Source organism: Lissotriton helveticus, chromosome 3_1, assembly GCF_964261635.1.
Source record: "Lissotriton helveticus chromosome 3_1, aLisHel1.1, whole genome shotgun sequence".
NCBI lineage: Eukaryota > Metazoa > Chordata > Amphibia > Caudata > Salamandridae > Lissotriton > Lissotriton helveticus.
Window position 1 is genome coordinate 1,861,235,495 of NC_136061.1, and position 18,847 is coordinate 1,861,254,341.

General features: G+C 39.5%; 1 protein-coding gene across 1 annotated transcript in view; it reads left to right on the forward strand.

Annotated features, from left to right (window-relative positions):
* The first annotated feature begins 6,066 nt into the window (after window positions 1–6,066).
* The window catches only part of LOC144824336 (uncharacterized), an 88,479-nt gene continuing 75,698 nt past the window's right edge, over window positions 6,067–18,847 (forward strand). Inside the window, exon 1 of the mRNA XM_078683453.1 lies at window positions 6,067–6,322. Within this exon, the coding sequence (XP_078539579.1) occupies window positions 6,067–6,322 (256 nt within the window). The remainder of the gene's footprint in view (window positions 6,323–18,847) is intronic.

Consider the following 18,847-nt stretch of genomic DNA (forward strand, 5'->3'; position numbering starts at 1 on the left):
TCACTAAATAGAGTGGAGGATGGCGTGTTTGGTGGGGAGGAAGCACTGTTGAGTTATGGTGGTGCTCTTGCTCCGCCAAACTCTAAATGAGGCCCTTCATTTTCAGCTCTGTCTTTGCTCACAGTGTCTTGAAGCTCCATGTATGCTGTATATAGTGCTAAGGAAAACTCAAACAATAATGTAATAATCATCAAAGTAACATTCTTTAGAGAATAGGACACACTGGATGCTGTTTATGAAGTGGAACAGAAAGAAGGCTACAACCTCTCCACCTTTGCATGTAAAGAATGATACAGTTTTGCATTTAGCAAAACACAAAATTAAATGTAAGTGAACACACACACACACACACCAGACGTTGAAAGCTCCACATATATGTGAAAAACATAGGCATTACAAATTATCTGTCACTACTTTTAAGCCATCATTTATTTCAAATTATATTTCTCAGGTCTTCCACTCCTCCTCAAGGGCTCTTTCCCAGACATTCTACAATCTGCCCTGTGTCAAAAAGACATTTCTCTCTCCCAAATCATTTGTGACAATCTGCCTCTTTTTCTCTTTCTTCTATTAGATGATCAAGGCCATTCATGATTGCATTGTCCAGCTACTAATCTGGTCCTGTCTCCTGCAGTATTATTACAAGCCTTGATCCATTTTTGTTATTACTCTCACAGCTTTCCCATTGATTAAGAAAGAGGAGGACGCTTCTTTCTTGCTTACCTCCCTAAAGTCGGGAAAGACATTCTGTCTCACTGTCTTTCTAAAAATCTTGATGAGCGCCAGTTAGTAGATGCAGCCTGATGAATTTAATGTCTGACTTAGGCACCGACACTGCTCCTGTGACTGTATTGGATGATGTCTGACAAGATTGCAATGATAGCATTCCCACCTGGCTCATCCTGCAGCTGCAGTTGTGTCATCCTGTTACCTCCAAATGAGGATCTTAAAAAAAAAATTCCATGTCAGTTGAAAACCTGTGTTGTTAATGCTGCCATAATTTCTAGATTGAAATATGCATTGCTTGCAACATTGCCCTTCTTGAGTCAATGTTCATGCTCTAAAGTATGCAGAATATACCAGTGTGACTTGTCATGAATTAAAAAAAGTTAACAGGTTCCCTGAGACTCACTCTAAGCTGCGCTGGTTGTCAGTTCTTAGAAGGGACCCTTACAAGGTACTCTGCTTTGTCTGCAGAGACTGTGATAAAACAGGTTGCATGCTGCTTATGTGTTTGCTTCCAAATCTCTGCGATTCCATCATTTTGTCTCTTCCCTCCTGCTATCTATCCTCCAAGTTAGAAAGACTTGACGGATGTCCCTTCTCTGTTGTTGCTTTCTTTACTTGACATGCAGTCCCTTTTGGCCTGTGCAAAACAGAGGATGATTCTCTGTTTAGGAAGACTCCTAAAATTCCTCTATTTTAGAGATTATATTTGTATATTTTCTGATGTTAGGCAGCTCATCACCAAGATGCCTTATGTTGTTGTGTTTTCTAAGTAGCAACTCACCACTCAACACAGATCTTGCATGTAAAAGTTTTTCAATATATTCAGGCACACAATGTATGAATGGAACAGAAAGTAAGGTTGAAGCACTTGTCCTTGGTGAATGAGCATTGTCACCTAAGTAATAGTTCAGGTGCCTGTCCTTTGGATAGCTGACAAAGCTCGTCTATGTGAAGCCTGAACAAATCATTTATGTTGAATCAGAGGTATACCTCTGCAGCCTAAAGCAAATACAAGTAGGATCAGTTTCTTAAAGTGCATTGTAAGACAGATGTAGAATTTGCTTTAGGTTATGATTTTTGTGAGTTTTCAGTTGGAATAGTTACTCTAAAGAGGCATTTCAACTGCACCCTGCTTGTGTAGGTTTTTCATAGCAATGTCCTGTCCCTTCAAACTACTGCAGTTTAGCAGCAAGATGCTTGTGAAATCTTATTCTGCTGTCAACACAAGCCTGGATCTTTTAAAGGTATCATAAATCTGATAGTGTGCATAATTGACTACCAATGCTTAAGCACTGTACAATGAAAGAACTCCTTTGTGCACTATTCTTTTCAGTGTTACAATGACAAACTGGTAACCATGTGTCTGCCAAGTTTCTCCCTTGTGCCCCATTAAAATTGTTCCTTTCTCTACCCAGGCCACACTAACTACTATAATTAAAATAGACAGAGAATATGCTCATTCTTCTCAAAAGAATTCTGGAGAAATTTGTAACAAAACAAGCATTTTATGATGCATTATTGCTCTTGCAGGATTTAGAAAACAACATTGATATTTTAAAGGGGTTTCAAACTTTATGTACTTCAGAAGAGAATTGAAGGCATGGTTAGTATTGTTATAATATATGCAATTTGGATGCCCAATTTTAGTTTCTGTTGCAGTGACCTTTTTTAGCACACTTTTCCATCAGCTGCACATTCTATGTGCTCTGGAGCTTGAGGGAATACTTGTATCCTTTGCATTCTAGAATACCATTAATTTGTGGCAACGTTCATTTAAGGAAATAACCTATTAAATTAACAGTTAATAATATTGCCAACTGACTGGCACTCACTTATTCAGTGTCGGGAGAAGTGGCAGTTGCATTAGGATTTAAGCTTGTGACTTACCAGTCACACATTCTGAAATCAGGTACTTCAACCCAACAAGCTGATTAGTCTCAGGACTGTAGATGTGTGCAGCCTCAAACAAGCATTTGTTGCAATGTCCCGATGAGCATTCCTTTGGTCAACAGTCATGCAGGACACTCTTTCTGAACTTGGAATTAAAAATGTTTCAGGAGCCCACTGTTATTATAGAGAACTAACTTTCAGCGAAATGCCAAATAGAGTTGTCATCTTCAAATAACATTACAAGAACTGTCTGCAAGGCACTGTGTAATAAAATCTGTAGATTTAAGGTATCTAACCTCTTCTGTACTGAGAGTTACTTCTGATCAGTGAACATTATTGTGAGCTACTGAACTCATGCATTGTGCCCGGACACCCCATGCTCAGCTACATTTACTATAAGCCTAATGTCCATAGAGCCAGATACTATGGTTTAAACAAAATACTTTGACTGGGGGCACTATGGCAGGGCTGCAATGTGTGTCAGTGAGAGCGTGGTCTTTGGGGATGTATGAAAATGTGTGCATATGAATGGGAAATATGGGTATTGGTGACCCCATGTCACACGCATTTGTAGCACAGGACATACCTTTCGCCATATGTGGCACCATTGCATGCGTAACACAAATAAACAGACATTTTTTTAAATGTAAGAAATTTAAAGCACAGAAAAATGTTCAGCAAAATCGTTCATAATATGGAACATTTTTCTACACTTTAAATGTCTTCGACTTAAAATAATTGCTTTCTTTTTTAGTTATAAGCATGGCCCTGTGTCTACCAGTCACTGGGAGCAAGATACCTGCTGTCTGTAAAGGCAACGCTTTGAAATGGAAGAAAATGAAACTGAAGAGTTAGCTTTATGTTTATAGGGATTCCATAAAACTCATGTTTAAATGTTCTTCCATTTTCAAGTGTCACATTTACAAACAGCAGACATCTTGCTCCCAGCTGTCTTTAAACAAGCTGCCATATTTATAACAGAAAAATGCACTAATTTTTTTAAAAGGGAGAAATTTAAAGTGAAGAAACATGCTCCATACAAAATTAAGATATAACTGGCTTAATTGAAAGTTGACAAAAGCATTAAGACAATGTTTCATTGAAATATTTTTCTTCACTTTACATTACTCCTATTTAAAAATGAAAATTAAATTGAGGCGTTAACATAATCATTAAGATAACTTATTATTTTAATTTTCTCCCATTTAAAAGCTTTCCAAAAACATCATTTTGTTCTCACACTCTAATATTGAGTTGAAAAGGACTTTTATTTGAGAGTTAAATACCTCAGTGCTTCAGTGTTTCACCTCTATGCCCCAGCATGAGTCACAAATCTGACAGAGAACTGCTCATTATCAGATAAAGCTATTTGCAGCCTAATCATAATAATGAACATAAACACACCCTTCCCTTCATTTAAAAGGTAAAATAGGACAGTGTACATATTTAAAAATTACTATGAACTACTCTGAAGGCGCAGGGAGCTATTGGTAGCTTGCAATCCATTGGTTGGAGACACCAGCTGTTGAAGCTGCTTTGTAGTTATTAAATGACACATCCCCCTTTATAATGATCTCTGCCAGAAGCCCAGAAACATTGTCAAATTCACTAAAACATATTTGTTGTATTCGTATCAGGTTTGCCCAATATGTTTAAAATGCACAATGTATCACTGTATTTTCTTTTTGGGGCTTCAAGGATAGCTCTGCACCATTGTTTGCATTGTTAGCCCCACCTCCATTGGGTCACCGATTACCTCACCCCCACTAGACGCCACCACCCCCAATAAAGTACAGGTCTAGTTGAGTCCCTGATCTCGCCCATCTATCACTTCTGTTGTTGTAGGAAATATTCTGTCTGAATGTTCCTTTAAACAAATACGGAAAGGCTATTATTTACTTCCCTGTGCATGTTCAGTGTTAGCCCTGCTGCTATAAAACGATGTGTCTGTTTTAAGCAAATCAGAAGTTGGACTTCAGCACATTGCATAGGAAGCCAAGGCCTCTAATTAGTTAGCAGCTTCCGGATCAAAGACTGCTAGGTGTTTCGGTCACTGTACACAGAGGCATAGATTCAAAGGGCGTATGTGGCATGTCCCATTTCCCCTACCAATAAAATGCCTGAAGTTGGGCTCTGGAAGGACCTCATGGGCTTCCCCGAGGCGGTTGAAATCCCCCACCAAGAGACATTAAGTGAAACCTGGATTAAATCCAGGGTCCCTAAGGGGATCTTGTCACTTTGGTTTGTTGGTGAATGGGCGTATCGAGCCCTGGCGCAGAAACCCCCTCCATGAGCACTGCTTCACCCAGTCAATGCAATTCTGAATTTTCACAAACCCCAGAAGAGAACTTGGTGGCCAAGCAACAAGTCGGTCGTGGCTCTGAGAGCTCTCAGCTGCCCGCCACTCGCAATCACGTTAAGCGGTGCTCGATTCACGAATGTCGACCTACATCTGATCTGACCTGATACGGATACCAGTATCAGTCCTAACGTTAAAACTTTATGCTCTCACCTTGGGTGTTGCCTCCTCGATGTGCCGGGTAGACGAGAATAATCCCGCTCAGCCGCTCTCAACTCCAACCTGTTTGTCGTCGCCTACCGGTCCGCACTGCATTACAGCTGCCCTGGAGCTCAGGAAGAGCCGTAGGGCAGCAGCACGAGGCTACCTCCGGGTGACAGTGGCAGTACATGCGCTGCACGCCCGGGTGGATCAGACTCTGGATTCCGGGGAAGCCAGTCGGTTGAAGGTCTTCAAACACATCAAGTTAAGAGAGATAGGGGGGTAAAGAGGAGGTTTGCCTGGACAGGAAATTGGGAGGGCAAACAATAGGTGAATACCAAGTGGGAAATGAGGAGCTACTCGGGGAGGGTAAAAGTAAAAGTAATAAAGAGTGGTCCCCCACCAGGAGTTTAACCGCTTGGGTGGAATTAATTCCTCTTAAAAAATCAGCGCAAAAATAAAAAAAGTCTCCCCCCCCCCCCCTTCCCCAGGAGAGGATAAGACTGGAAGTTAAAAAAGGGGCAGAAAACAAAAGAAAAAAGCAGAGTCTTTAGACCCCAAGCTTAAAGTTTCTCCCTCTCTGCGCTCATTCTTTAAAGTACAACCGCCCATTCTTAATTTAAAAAGGCCCCCATTAACCAAAGAAGAAGAATATAAAGACAACGGGGGGAAAACAAACGCAGTAGATACTAGAATCCTCAATATGGAGAGTGGGGGTCAGGTTAGCGAGTTCAATGGGGGTATAGAGGATTGTACCCAGGACACCCAGGGCACGCAGGATAAGGGTGAGATGGAGAATAGCAGATGTGGAGGGAACACTGGTAAAAATACAGAATCACCGAGCTTGTCGGACATAAGTACAATCACCCCTGGAGTTAGGGACCCAGTTGGTCCAATTGCCACTTCTCTAGAAGCAATGATGGGAAACTTAACCACTGAAATCAGGAATGGCTTTTCAGTGTCGGAGGCCAATCCGCGTACAAATTCGGGGGTTCTGCAAAAACCTGGAAAAGAAATTAGACTCACTGTCAGACAGGACAGAAGTCCTTGAAAGTACAGTGGAGGAGCTGAAAAAAGACCTCGCCAGAAATGGAGCAGAAATCCAGGTACTCCGTAAGGACGAACAAGGCTTTCCGGAAAAAGTCCAACAACTTGAAAATAATTCTGGAAAAAATAATCTGAGACTATTAAATGTGCCTGAAGGTAAAGAAAGGGAGGATTTAAGATCATTCGTGGTGGCCCTTATGAAAATCTGTTGTTCATATAGAGGAAAGTGAAGAAGTCATCGCTAAAGACATACAGAGAATACACAGGGACCCCTTTAGAAGAAATCCAGGAAGAACAAAGCCGAGAAAAATCATCATAAACTTCCAGACATACGCAATTAAAGAAAAAATCTTGCTATCCGCACTGAAATTTAAGTCCTTAAAAGGCCCTGATTTTTCCTTTGAAATACGGTCTGATCTATCGAGAGCAACATTAGACAGACAATGGGAGCTTGGAAAGCGCATGGAATTTCAAGAAAGCTGGGGCCAACGTGCAATTAAAATTCCCCGCGTCACTTCGCATTATGTACAATAACAGAATGCAGATGGCCAGAAATATAAAGGAAGCAGATGATCTCCTAGAAAGCATAAAAGGTGGTGGGGGAAGCTAAAGAAATACCTTTTTGCTGGGAAAAATAGGTTGATATTCACTTGATGGTATATAGATTATACAAAATTCTACAAGATTATGAGAAATGGGGCTGAGAGCAATCAGAGCCAAGGCTAACTTGGACTAACACCAGGTCCAAGGAGAAGAAGCAGGGGTGGGTTCTCCTGGGTAGGATAGATAAGAAGGGTGGGGGGATGGATGGGGGAGGGGCACAGGGTGAGGAGCATTTGGGAAAAAATAAGAAAAATCTTCAAGATCCTCTGGTTTAGCAAGAATAAAAAAGATATGTCTATTCAGATCCTAACCCGGAATGTCAATGGTTTACGAGCAAAGGGACGAAGAGATAAATTAATTCAATGCTTGAAAGATTCCCCAGCACACATCTTAATTTTGCAGGAGACACATCTATTGAAAAAAGAATGTGTTGACCTCTTTGAAAAACAGAGTTGGGTAGAACAAGTCTTCTGCACAAACCAGAGTTATAATTTAAGAGGGGTAGCAATAATAGTGAAAAAACAAGCAAATATATGGGTACCAGAAACAAGAGTGGACAAAGGGGGAAGATGGGTTATAGCAAAAATCAAGGTAAACGATAATCCATTGACGCTTGTAGGTTTCTATGGCCCAAATCATGATGATTGCGAGCCACTAAAAAATCTCTTTGCTAACCTTTGGGATTTCCCTGGTCCCATAATTATGGGAGGGGATTTTAACGTTGTATTAAATCCTAATTTAGATACATCTAGTAAATCTAGAACAACTCCAACTCCTAACTCACGTAATCTATTAAAAGCTATGATGGCCCAGCATACACTGTGTGACCTCTGGAGAGAAAGAGCAGGAACCACACAGGGCATGTCTTTTCACAATAAGAAATATGGGAACAGGTCCATAATTGACTACTTTCTGGTAGATTGGTGCTTCAGAGAACATATTTTGAATATAGAATATAAAGCTGCCCATTTATCGGACCATTTCACAGTTCTACTAACATTGAAAGCTAGCAGTAAGGGCGTAGAGAGAAGGTGGACGCTGGACCGCACGATACTGACTGATAGCGAAATAATGGAAATCTTAAAGCAGAGGTCATAGAATTCATTGAGATCAACAGAGACACAGCCTCAAATGGAACAGTGTGGGACACTTTAAAGACCATCATCAGGGGGAAGATTGCATCTCTAACCTGTTATAGAAACAAAATATATAAAAAAGAAATATTACAACTAGAAGAGGAGTTGAAGAAAATAGATAAGGAAATTAAAAGTACAGATTCAGAAGAACAAAAAATAGAGTTAGTGAAAGAGCTGGTACTAAAGAAGAATCAATTATCAGAGATTCTCCAAGTATGGATTAAAAAAAGGTGGGATGCTAGTAAACTAGCACATTTTGAATACAGGGAGGGGGCTGGCAAACTCCTAACCTGGAAAGTTAAGGCAGCGCGAACTAAGAATTAAAGAAGTCAGAGAAGCTCAATCTGGTAATTTATTGAGTAGTAAAGTTGAGATTAATGAGGCCTTTAAAGAATTCTTCAGTGATCTCTATTAGGAGGGAAAATATGAAGTAGTATACGAAGAGATAGAGGGTTGGCTCTCGGAATGCTCAAAACCTATAGATGTTAACCAACAAAATAGTCTCAATCAAGAAATTACACAGGAGGAAGTTGTTAAGGCCATCTCAACTAGCAAAAGGGGTAAAGCGACCGGTCCAGACGTTATACCAACTGAGCTATATAAAATCTTAGTAGAGGTAGTGTCCCCCCTGTTGACAGTGGTGATGAATGAGATACTGGGCCAGGGTAAAAAACGACTAAAGTCATGGAATGAGGCTACAGTCTCACTTATTTTGAAACCGGGAAAAGATCCGACAATATGTGAGTCGTATAGACCAATCTCTCTTTTAAATTTCTGATTACAAAATCTTCACCAAAATCTTAGCAAATAGACTATCAAAAATTGCAAATAGTATACTTCATGAAGATCAGAGAGGTTTTGTAAGAGAAAGATATCTACACAAACTCAGGTATGAGCTTATAGGCGCTATCGATCTTGCAACAACTTCCAATACCCCATTACCTATAGTTACATTCAATGCCTCAAAAGCATTTGACAAGGTGAGATGGTTTTATCTCTTCACAGTAATAGAAAGATACAACTTGGGAGACAATTTATGTAGAGCAATCAGGTTAATCTATGAAGAACCAGTAGCAAGGGTCCTGGTAATTGAAAGATTATCTTCGCCCTTTAAAATTTTCAGAGGCACAAGACAGGGCTGCCCTCTCTCCCCGGTTTTGTTTAATTTTTATATGGAGCCCTTTGCCTTTAAAATTAGACATGCAACTGATATTCCACCATTCCATCAGGGAGACTGGGTCAGGAAAGTTGCGCTATATGCGGATGACCTTATGGTCTACTCATCTGATCTGGATAGAGCCTTACCAGCAATTTTAAGTATAGCGACAAAATTTGGAGAAGTTTAGGGGTACTCAGTGAATGAAGTGATGGTATGGAACCATGCAGGAAGTAATCCCTTAATAAAAAAGGAGATACGATATCTAGGTATCAGGATATCTCAGGATATAAATGCAATTGCAGAGAATATTTTGAAAAGGGTGTTTAAGGAAGTTGCTAAACTAATGAAGTGTTGGATACGTCTCCCAATAACCATTTTAGGTAGAGTTAGTTAAGTTAAGATGTCTGTTCTACCAAAACTCACCTTTATATTTGATTCCATACCTCTCTATTATAAAAAAACTACCATACAAAAAATATAACAGGACATAAATCATTCATTTGGGCTAATAAAGGGGTTAGAATCTCTTGGAAAAAAAGTGCGTAGGAGATGAGGAGGCTTAACCCTGCCTGACATCCAATACTACGCTTGGGCTTTCCAATGAAAGAATTCTAGAATGCTTACAAGAATTCCGGATACATCTATGATAGGTCGAATGTATACAGCTATGTTAAGGGAGTGCCAGATAAACTCAGACGGTTTTCTTTTTAAATTTGGAGATCCCAAATTTAAAAAAAAGTTAAACTGAAGGTGCTACAGTCAATGGCAAGATTATGGTATCAAATCAGACTTCTCATGAAACTGGATTGTTATTCATACTTTGCCCCCATCTGGGAGTCACCAGGTACCCCTGAGTGTCTCAAGGACAAAATGGAAACATCAATCAAAGTCGCTGATATTAAAATCTGGGGCAACTTGACAAAAGAAGGCAAATTATTACAGTGGCACAATTTAAATGAGATCATGGCGGTGACTCTCTCTAAATTCAAATATTTACAACTGAAAAGCTGGGAGCAAAGCAAAAAAATTACATTAGGAATGGGGAATTCCCTGGAAGATCAACTGGTAACTAAACCACCAGGAAACAAGGAAGTAGCACTATGGTACTGGCGTCTACATGACATCATGGACGGAGAGTTCACTTTAGCTGAAGAACTATGGGGGAATTACTTGCCGAGAGAGAAGCTGCAGCATATCTGGCAAGTATCTATGTGCACACTTTACCAAATAGTTGAACCTGCTTTTTTAAGAAAAACTGCGTGTTCTCACTCCACCGGGCGTATATATCACTGAAAAGTTATCAAAGATGGGGAAAGGAAGTCGAACCAGCTGTGCTAAATGCGGGCTTAAAGATGCTACGGATGTACACATGTTTTATCAATGCCCCGCAATTGGCGACTTCTGGAGCAGAGTGGAAACGACAATATCAGGTATATTGGGTCGGCATATAAAGGTATGCCTCCTCCCGGTTATTTTTGTTGTTGCTGATGAATACACAAGCGGTATTAGAGACATGTTGTTTCATGCAATGCTCCTAGCCAGGAGAGAGATATGCCGTAAATGGGTGAGCAATATACCATCACAGTATGCAGAATGGTTGGAGTTTCTCATACATATGTCCAGGATGGACCTATCCGGAAAAAAGTAAAAAAAAGAAAGCCTTTTGGCATTTATTACAGCTATGGTTGGAGAGCACCGACGGGTTGCTATAAGTGTATTTTTAATATCCTAAATCATGCAAATAAGATCTGAAATAATGTCCAATGATTACACCGGCAAACAAACTCTTCAACTGCTATAGGGCCTGGTCACACTCCTAAAATTATAAGCAGCTCCGGTGTTTACACCATGTGAGAGAGAAAGCTGTAGAAGGGCGGGTGTCTATTATAGTATTCTCATAAATGGTCAGTATCCACTTTTCGAAAATAAGGGCAGGAATAATGGACACCTTGCTTTGTCTTCCTTTCTGAGGTGAATGAGGACTAAAAAAATAAAAAATAAAAATAAGAGTGTGACACCGTGTTTAAAGCTGCAGATAAATCGAGTGATACTACCATAATGGGACTTTTAGTATCTAAATAACATCTAATATGATCGGTAACAGCCACTAAATTAGTATTGGTGCTATGAATTGGTCGAAACCCTTATTGTGAAGAATCTAAATAGATTATAAGTTCCCTGTTTATCTGGCCTTCCAGCAACTTACCCAATAGGAGAAGCAGCGAAATAGGGCGATAGTTAATTCATTAGGCGCCACTTTAGGTTTCTTTTGTATAGCAGCTTTCAATGGTAAGGGGATTTATCCACTACTAATTGATAGATTAAATAAAGTGCACAATACAGGTGTATGCATTTTAGAGAGAGAGGTTTATATCATAGGTGGACAAATATCTAGAGGATACACAGATTTTGCTAAAGCAAGAGCCATCTGGATGGATTATGTCATAAAAAATAAAAAATATTCCAAGACTGGAAATACATCTGGCAATAGAGTAGTCTAAAGCTTTACCTATTCTCATAAATCATGTTAAATTTCTAATCAAAATAGTTGGCTAGCGCATCACATAAGGCTTGAGATGCCCGTACGCTTTGAGTGCAAGTTAGAGAATTAATTCAAGAATTTAGAACTTCAAACAGTTCTTTGGAGGATTTGACGACAACTAAAGTGAATTGATTAGATATGTATAGATATGTATAGATTTCTCGCGTGTTTAAGATTACGATTATAGCTAGTCAAAGTTGTCCTATGAGATTCTTTGGATGCTGATTTCTTTATATGTCACCATCATCTTTCGAGCTGTTTACATAAGGTTTTTTCTACTCGCAATTTAGATGTAAACAACGGGCATGTGTTCCATATTGTTTTTTTAAGCAAGATTTAAGAAGGGCTAATTTATCAAATGCAAACGTTAATGAGTTCTAATATTCTAACAACCCTGCATCTACAAAAGTCACCTTGGAAAATAAGAGGGGATTATACATCTCTGAAAAAGAGTCAGGAAAAATCTTCCTCTGGTCACCTTAGACTCAGTACAATTTACAGTAATTGGTCTATTTAAATGTGGAATCTGAAAATGGATGATGGCATGATCTGGCCAAAGAAGCTGCTCATGGCTATCACAAGTCAGCAAAATTGAATTTGTGAAAATCAAATCGAAAGTTTGCCAAGCAACATGACTGGGGCCTATAACATTTTGAGTTAAGCCAATTGCTGCTCAATCGGTCATAAGCTGTAAGGCCTCGAAGTCTTGACGGTTTTCCCCATGATGGTTGATATCTACCAACAATAAAAAACTGCTGGAAGACAAGACATGAGGTGCAATAAATTCCATAAGCTGATGACTAAGTAGTTTTTTGGGACCAGACGGATGATAGATTGAGGCCCCATGCCCACAGCCATTAGGAGAGAACTCAAATTTAAAAACACAGATCTCTGCCTAGTCAATGATTAAAGAGTCCAATGGCGACATTTTAATGGTATCTTTCAAATAAATTGCTATCCCACCACCTGACCTGCCTTCTCTATCAATCCTTAACAAGTGATAGTTGTCAGGAAGGGCTGTTGCGATGGCAGGTAGGGCAGTCAAATGTATCCACATTTCAGTTAAAAATGTCCATTCTCATAGGTATACTGTATAGAGAATTGAGATTTGATTACAAGCTGGCTAGCATTATGCATACCTTATATTTACCAACTTCTAAGAGTACTTTAAAAGCTTCAAGTAGAACAGAATGAAGTCACACAAACAATAGAACATCAAACATAACATAAGCTCTCAACATTCTAGATTCATCCTCTTTTATTTCTCTTCTTCTTCTTCCCATGACTTTCCTCTTCTTCACTTTTCAAATCTTCTCCTCATTTTGTTCACTGTCCATCTAAAACTAAATAATCCACAAAACATCTAAAAAAGAAATATATTTTACACATTCACCTAATTCCTATTCATTCGAATTTCCTAAAGAAAAAGTATTACAACATCCTTAATCACCCAACCACCAACACTGGTGGAAGGGAGGGATATTGCTAGCCTCCTTGTCTTTAATAAAATCACGATTCTCTGTGTAGTTAACCTCTGAGAATTGACATTTTATGGCAAGACAGGAGGCTAGCATTATGCATGTTTAAAGTCCTTTAAAACTCCTTCCGATACATGTTCCACTGGCCTAAAATTGAAATCCCGAAATACTCTGTCTTTCGACCAATCAGCTGCTTTCACTATCTCACTCAAACTACGACCTACACATATGCTTTTGATGCCATTGCTCCACGAATCAAATGCACTTTGAATTTCTCTAAATTCTCACCAAACTCATGCATCGTTTCTTTAATCCATCTTGCTGATGAAACAGCCCTATGTGGTTTTCTATAAAATATCAACAATTGATCTATCACCGCACTCCTAATCTCATTTACTTTCACCTCATATTCTCTGATGCACCTTTCCACACACAACTTCGGATGGCTATTAAACCTAGGATAAAATACTTTATCGGACATCGTTTTCATTCTACTCCTTATCTCAAAAAACACTCCCTTTGGAGGATATAACCTTCCAGAAACATCACAAGCTTTCACATCAGATATTCTTCTAAATGAAAGCATACACAATAATGTAGCCACCTTCCATGTTAAATGCTTTAATGGCAAATACTTTTTACCTTGCTAATTCTCAAATAACTTCCAAATCAAATTCACATCCTATAGAGAATTATATCTTGAACCTGGCAGCTTCTTTAAATGAATGCCTTTAATAATTCTACAAACCAACTGACCTTTACCTACTGAGAGTCCCTCAACCAGAGAATGACCAGCTGCTACTGCTAATCTGTAACAATTAACAGTCCCATAACTGAAACTTTTTTGCATAAACGCGCTAAGAAATTAGTAATTATAACTTTATCTGACTCAACGGAATCCAAATCCCTCTCCATACACCAACGTAACCAAACCTTACATGCGCTTGTATATATTTTTCTGGTTCCCAGAGCCCATAGCTCATATAATAACTCTAAAGCTTTTCCTGATAAATCTGCAAATCCATGAGATTTTCTGAAATGTTCCAAACTAGAAGGTTGAGCATTCCTGACTCCACTGTAGGATTCACCCTTGCGTCTAAATCTGTTAGAAGACCCCTCTCTGCTTGTATCAAATATGGATCCTCTATAGTTAACTCCATTACACAAGGATACCAAGCCTGTGTTACTCTAAATGGATTTACTAGAACCAGCCTGTATCTCTGCCTGGAGAAAAAGCATAACCTCACATGTTCTGCCAATTTAGACTGAATGCATCCACTGCTATTGCTCCTGGATAAGGCCTCCAACTCACATACTTCACCAACTGATTGGTCAACATTGCCGCAAACAGATTTATCTCCAATGGACCCATCCTATCCTGAATTATTTGAAATATTCTCAAATTCAGCCTCCAATCACTAAAATTCCTTAAAAAATGGAAGTTCCAGTCCGCTATTCTCCTTCCCTTGAGGATATTGTGTAGTCACATTGATCTTGTGTTCCATGCAGAATTTTCAAAAAGTCCATTGCCAGCTCTGACAATCTTTTTGACCTGCTCCCTCCTAACTTGTTTATTTAAGTCACTGTGTATATATTGTCCATTTTCAAAAGAACTGTAGGACCTTGCACCTGATTCCTGAAACTGCAAACTGCCAATTCCCCAGCTGTCATCTCCAAACAATTTATATGATCTTTTCTCTTTCACATATTTCATCTTCCACCTTTTTCCTGAGAGTCTAGTCTCGCTCCACATCCTAAACTGCTTGCATCTGTCTCCACCACAAAGTGTGGACACGCTCCAAAAATTGCATGTCTATTCCATGCTTGCAGATTCTCTAACAACCAATTTAATTCCTCCTTCACCTCTATATCCAACCTCACGTTGTCTCCATACCAGAGACCTCGACTCAGACCTAACTTTTTGACCCTTTGCAATGTTTTGTAATGTAGGGGCCATGGAAAAACTGCCTGTATTGAGGATGACAAAAGCCCTATCACTCTTACCAACTGTCTCAAGATTACCTCCGCTTTCCTTAACAAAACTTAACCTCTCGTTTTATTAAGTTATTTTCCTCTCCGGTAACTCAATTGTTTCATCATTAAGTCCACTACAATTCCCAAAAACTCCAACATCAGAGCTGGCTCCAATACTGACTTTTCCATGTTTATCACAAAACCCAGGCGCCTTAACTGATCCTCACAAGTCATCACAATTTGTTCTTGTAAAGTTTGTACATTTTGATCCATAATCAGAATGTCATCCAATTACACTATCATTTGCTCCTCTCTTTCTCTTAAATCACAAACTACAAGCCTCAATACCTTTGGGAAACTCCAAGCGGCCGAAGACAGACCAAACAGAAGATATGTATATTGGAAAAGCTGTCCTCTACACCTGAACTGAAGGTATCGTTGACTTTCTTCCGCTATTGGTATTGAAAAATACTCATTCTTCAAATCTATCTTCACCATCCAATCATTGTCCATCAATATATCCCTTCATAGATGGACACCCTCCATCTTGAAATGTCTGTAGACCACAAAATAATGTAGCTCCATTAAATTGATTACTAGTCTCCATCCCTTTTCTCTCTTTTTTCCACCACAAAAAGAGTACTTACAAACCCTTGTGTGTCTCTGCTATACTTTCTTTTCTAACATTTCTTTTCTTTCTTGCTGCACAATAACCTTCACCTCTTACTGAAAAATAATTTCCTTTGGTTCTCTTTATTTAAATGGTTCCAACTAGAATTCTATCAAATAACCTTTTACAGTTTCCAGAACCCAGACATCTCCTGTTATTTCCTCCTATTCCTTCCAAAAAATCCTTAACCTCCCTTCAGTATTTTTCTGGATAAAACCAGTTATTCTCTTCATAATCACCTTGCTGTCCTGTTTGAGATCCTGTTTGGAAACCTGAACTTCCCTGACCTGCTCTATTCCTTCCTCCTCAGCCTCATTGAGGTTAGAAACTTCCTGAATAAGATGATCCTCTATAGCCATCTCTTCCTGAGACATTTCCTCCATGATAATGTGGGCCCCTGACATGTGGACAGCTGAAAGTCTGATCCCGCCTTCCGGCCCTGCCATATAAATTTCCTTCTCCAAACACTTAACTCATAGAAACATGAGCCTTGTTATGCACTGTGAATGTGTGTACTTGTTTTCACAGTTACCTATCTAGTCCCGCTCTAAATAAGAGTCATTTTGACTCTTCACTCTACTCTCCAAATAAGAGCCTTTTTGACACCTCACTCGACTCCTTTTTGGCAATGTAACCCAATTTTGGGCTAATCCTGAAAAGGACTGCTTTAAGCCTTTCTGTAATTAACCCTGCATTGGCGTTACCAATAAAACATATAGCCCTCTGGCTCCATCCTCGCAATAAATTAATGTCCAGTTTAGTCGCATTCAAATAGGACTCCTCCACCATGTCAAAGATCCTACCAACAGGACTCAAAACATCCAGTAGTTTATCTTTGCACTGCTTTAGGGACCTATCCAGTCAGTGCCTAGGATCACGACCCAACTTAAACAAATAAGTAAAAAGACCAGGGTCTAGGTCTGGAGCCATTGTTTCTTTGACAAAAATCACTGGATGTGAGCATTCTGCTTGCATAAGGTTTCTCTCATTCCTTTCTAAAGGATGTCTTATCCAGTGCTTAATATAATCGGCCACATGCTCAATGGGCACCATTCTGAACTTCTTGGGTGCCTTAATTGTGCAGGATTAAATAAATTCTGACCCAGAGGATCCTCTTATTCTATTCTCATTTGTACTCTCAAATTCCCAAACACTTTCCTCGTGGTCCCCTATTCTGAGATTCCTCCTCCTCATATAGAGTTCAAGACTCCTCTTCCTCTGCATCCTCTATCCTTCTCTTACCTTCTTCAACCAACCTCTCTACTGTCTACTGCACTTGCTACCTATTTCCCACACTATTAATTGTTAAATAATATCCTCCTGCACTTCCTTGGAGGTTACTCCCCCACTTTCACTCATTTTCTTTACTTACTTTGGATGTATTTATTAAAAAAAATGTAAACTACAAATTCTTTTTTCTTTAATTAACAAAAGTGATCACAACACGCTAAACAAACTGCTCTCCCCTGGGATCAACGGTTAACTGTCAGCAGATGCTGATCGGACACACGTTAATTGGCAAAATTTGTTGACCTCGTACGTGTTTCTTTCTGTATCCAAAGCAAGCCCTAAAGCCTTTCAAGAGTCACACATCAACCCAGACTCTTGCCGATCACACTTGATTTCCTTTTGAAATCAACCTGAGTGTAACACGGCACTGGACTCCAGCGAATGACAATCTGGGCTCGAGACATGTCTCGAGTCCACAGTTTTTAAACTCTCCGCTCGCGCTGCCGCTAAAACAGTAGGCTCAAACAATCTTCTGTATAAAAACGTTTTCATTTATTCCCACATAGTCCCTGCCTGAGCTTGATACTCTCTACCAAAAGTGACTTATTTAACTTCAAAGTCTAACAAACAATCATAAAATATACATAAGACTAAACGTTTTACCCGTAAATTGGGTAAAATGATTACACAATACACACATAAACTACTCCAAAAATGTAAAACCATAATACTACTCTATATGAAAAACATCTAAATCACTTAAGCACACAATCCTCATACAGATATTCATAATAAAAAAGATGCACTCATCTGCTCAGAAGCAGCAAACAAAAGAGGATGAACCTCGAATGTTGGGGATTCATGTTATGCTGGATATTCTATTGTTTTTCTGACATCAGTCTGTTCTACTTGAAGCTTTTAAAGTGCTGCCTAGAAGTTGGTAATTAAACAGTTATGCATAATGCTAACCTCCTATCTTGCCATAAAATCCTATTGCAGGCGTGGATGAGTGCATCAATTTCCAAAGTTCTAATGAATGTTTAGGTAGTGACCTAATAATTAATAAGAAACAATTGAAACAAGCTGATGCAAAGGACTTAAAGATGTAGGGAGCAGCATTATGTAAAGCACAGTCTGCAGATAGAAAAACATCTTCTCAGGACAAGCCGTCCATTTTGCTTCAAATGATATTAACTTTGAAGCAACACAGAAGCCTTGCCATTTACAAGACAAAACAAACTACTGGATCTTCTAGGTACTTAGGAAATGCATTGTAACAATTTGACACATAAGAATGCTTTATCTTATGCAATTCATCTGTAGTGAAAATAATTCTACTAGCATACCTACTCTCCGGTCCAGAAAACTCAGGGGTCCGGGCTCCTAATGACGTTTGTGCGTTGGCGGGCACAGATGGGCCTGCCTTTTGCATGCCTTCAGTGCGCCGTTGTTGCGCCTGCTGAGGTTCACGTCTGCATCAGTTTTTATAGTAGCCAAGGAGCACACCAACCACAGGAAGTGAGTAAAAACAAATCTCTTTCCTTATTCAACAGCAGTGCCGCAGTGGAGTGGAGAGCATCGACAAAATTAAAATTGGCAGAGAAAAATGAATGTAAATCCCAGAGGCACTTAAAATCACAACATGACGGCTAGTCAGGTCAAAGGCTGCACATTCATGTTTGCATTGGTTTTTACAGTAGCCAAGGAGCACACCACTAGACTGTTGACCCCTCGCCCACAGGAAGTGAGTAAAACTGCATTTTCACCACATCAAACAGCAATGCCACTGTGGGACGGGTATGCTCAGACGTGAGTCCTGTGCTCTCCACACCACTGGAGTCAAGCTATCCTGGCTGATGATGGCTGATAGCCAGAAACCGGTCCTAGGA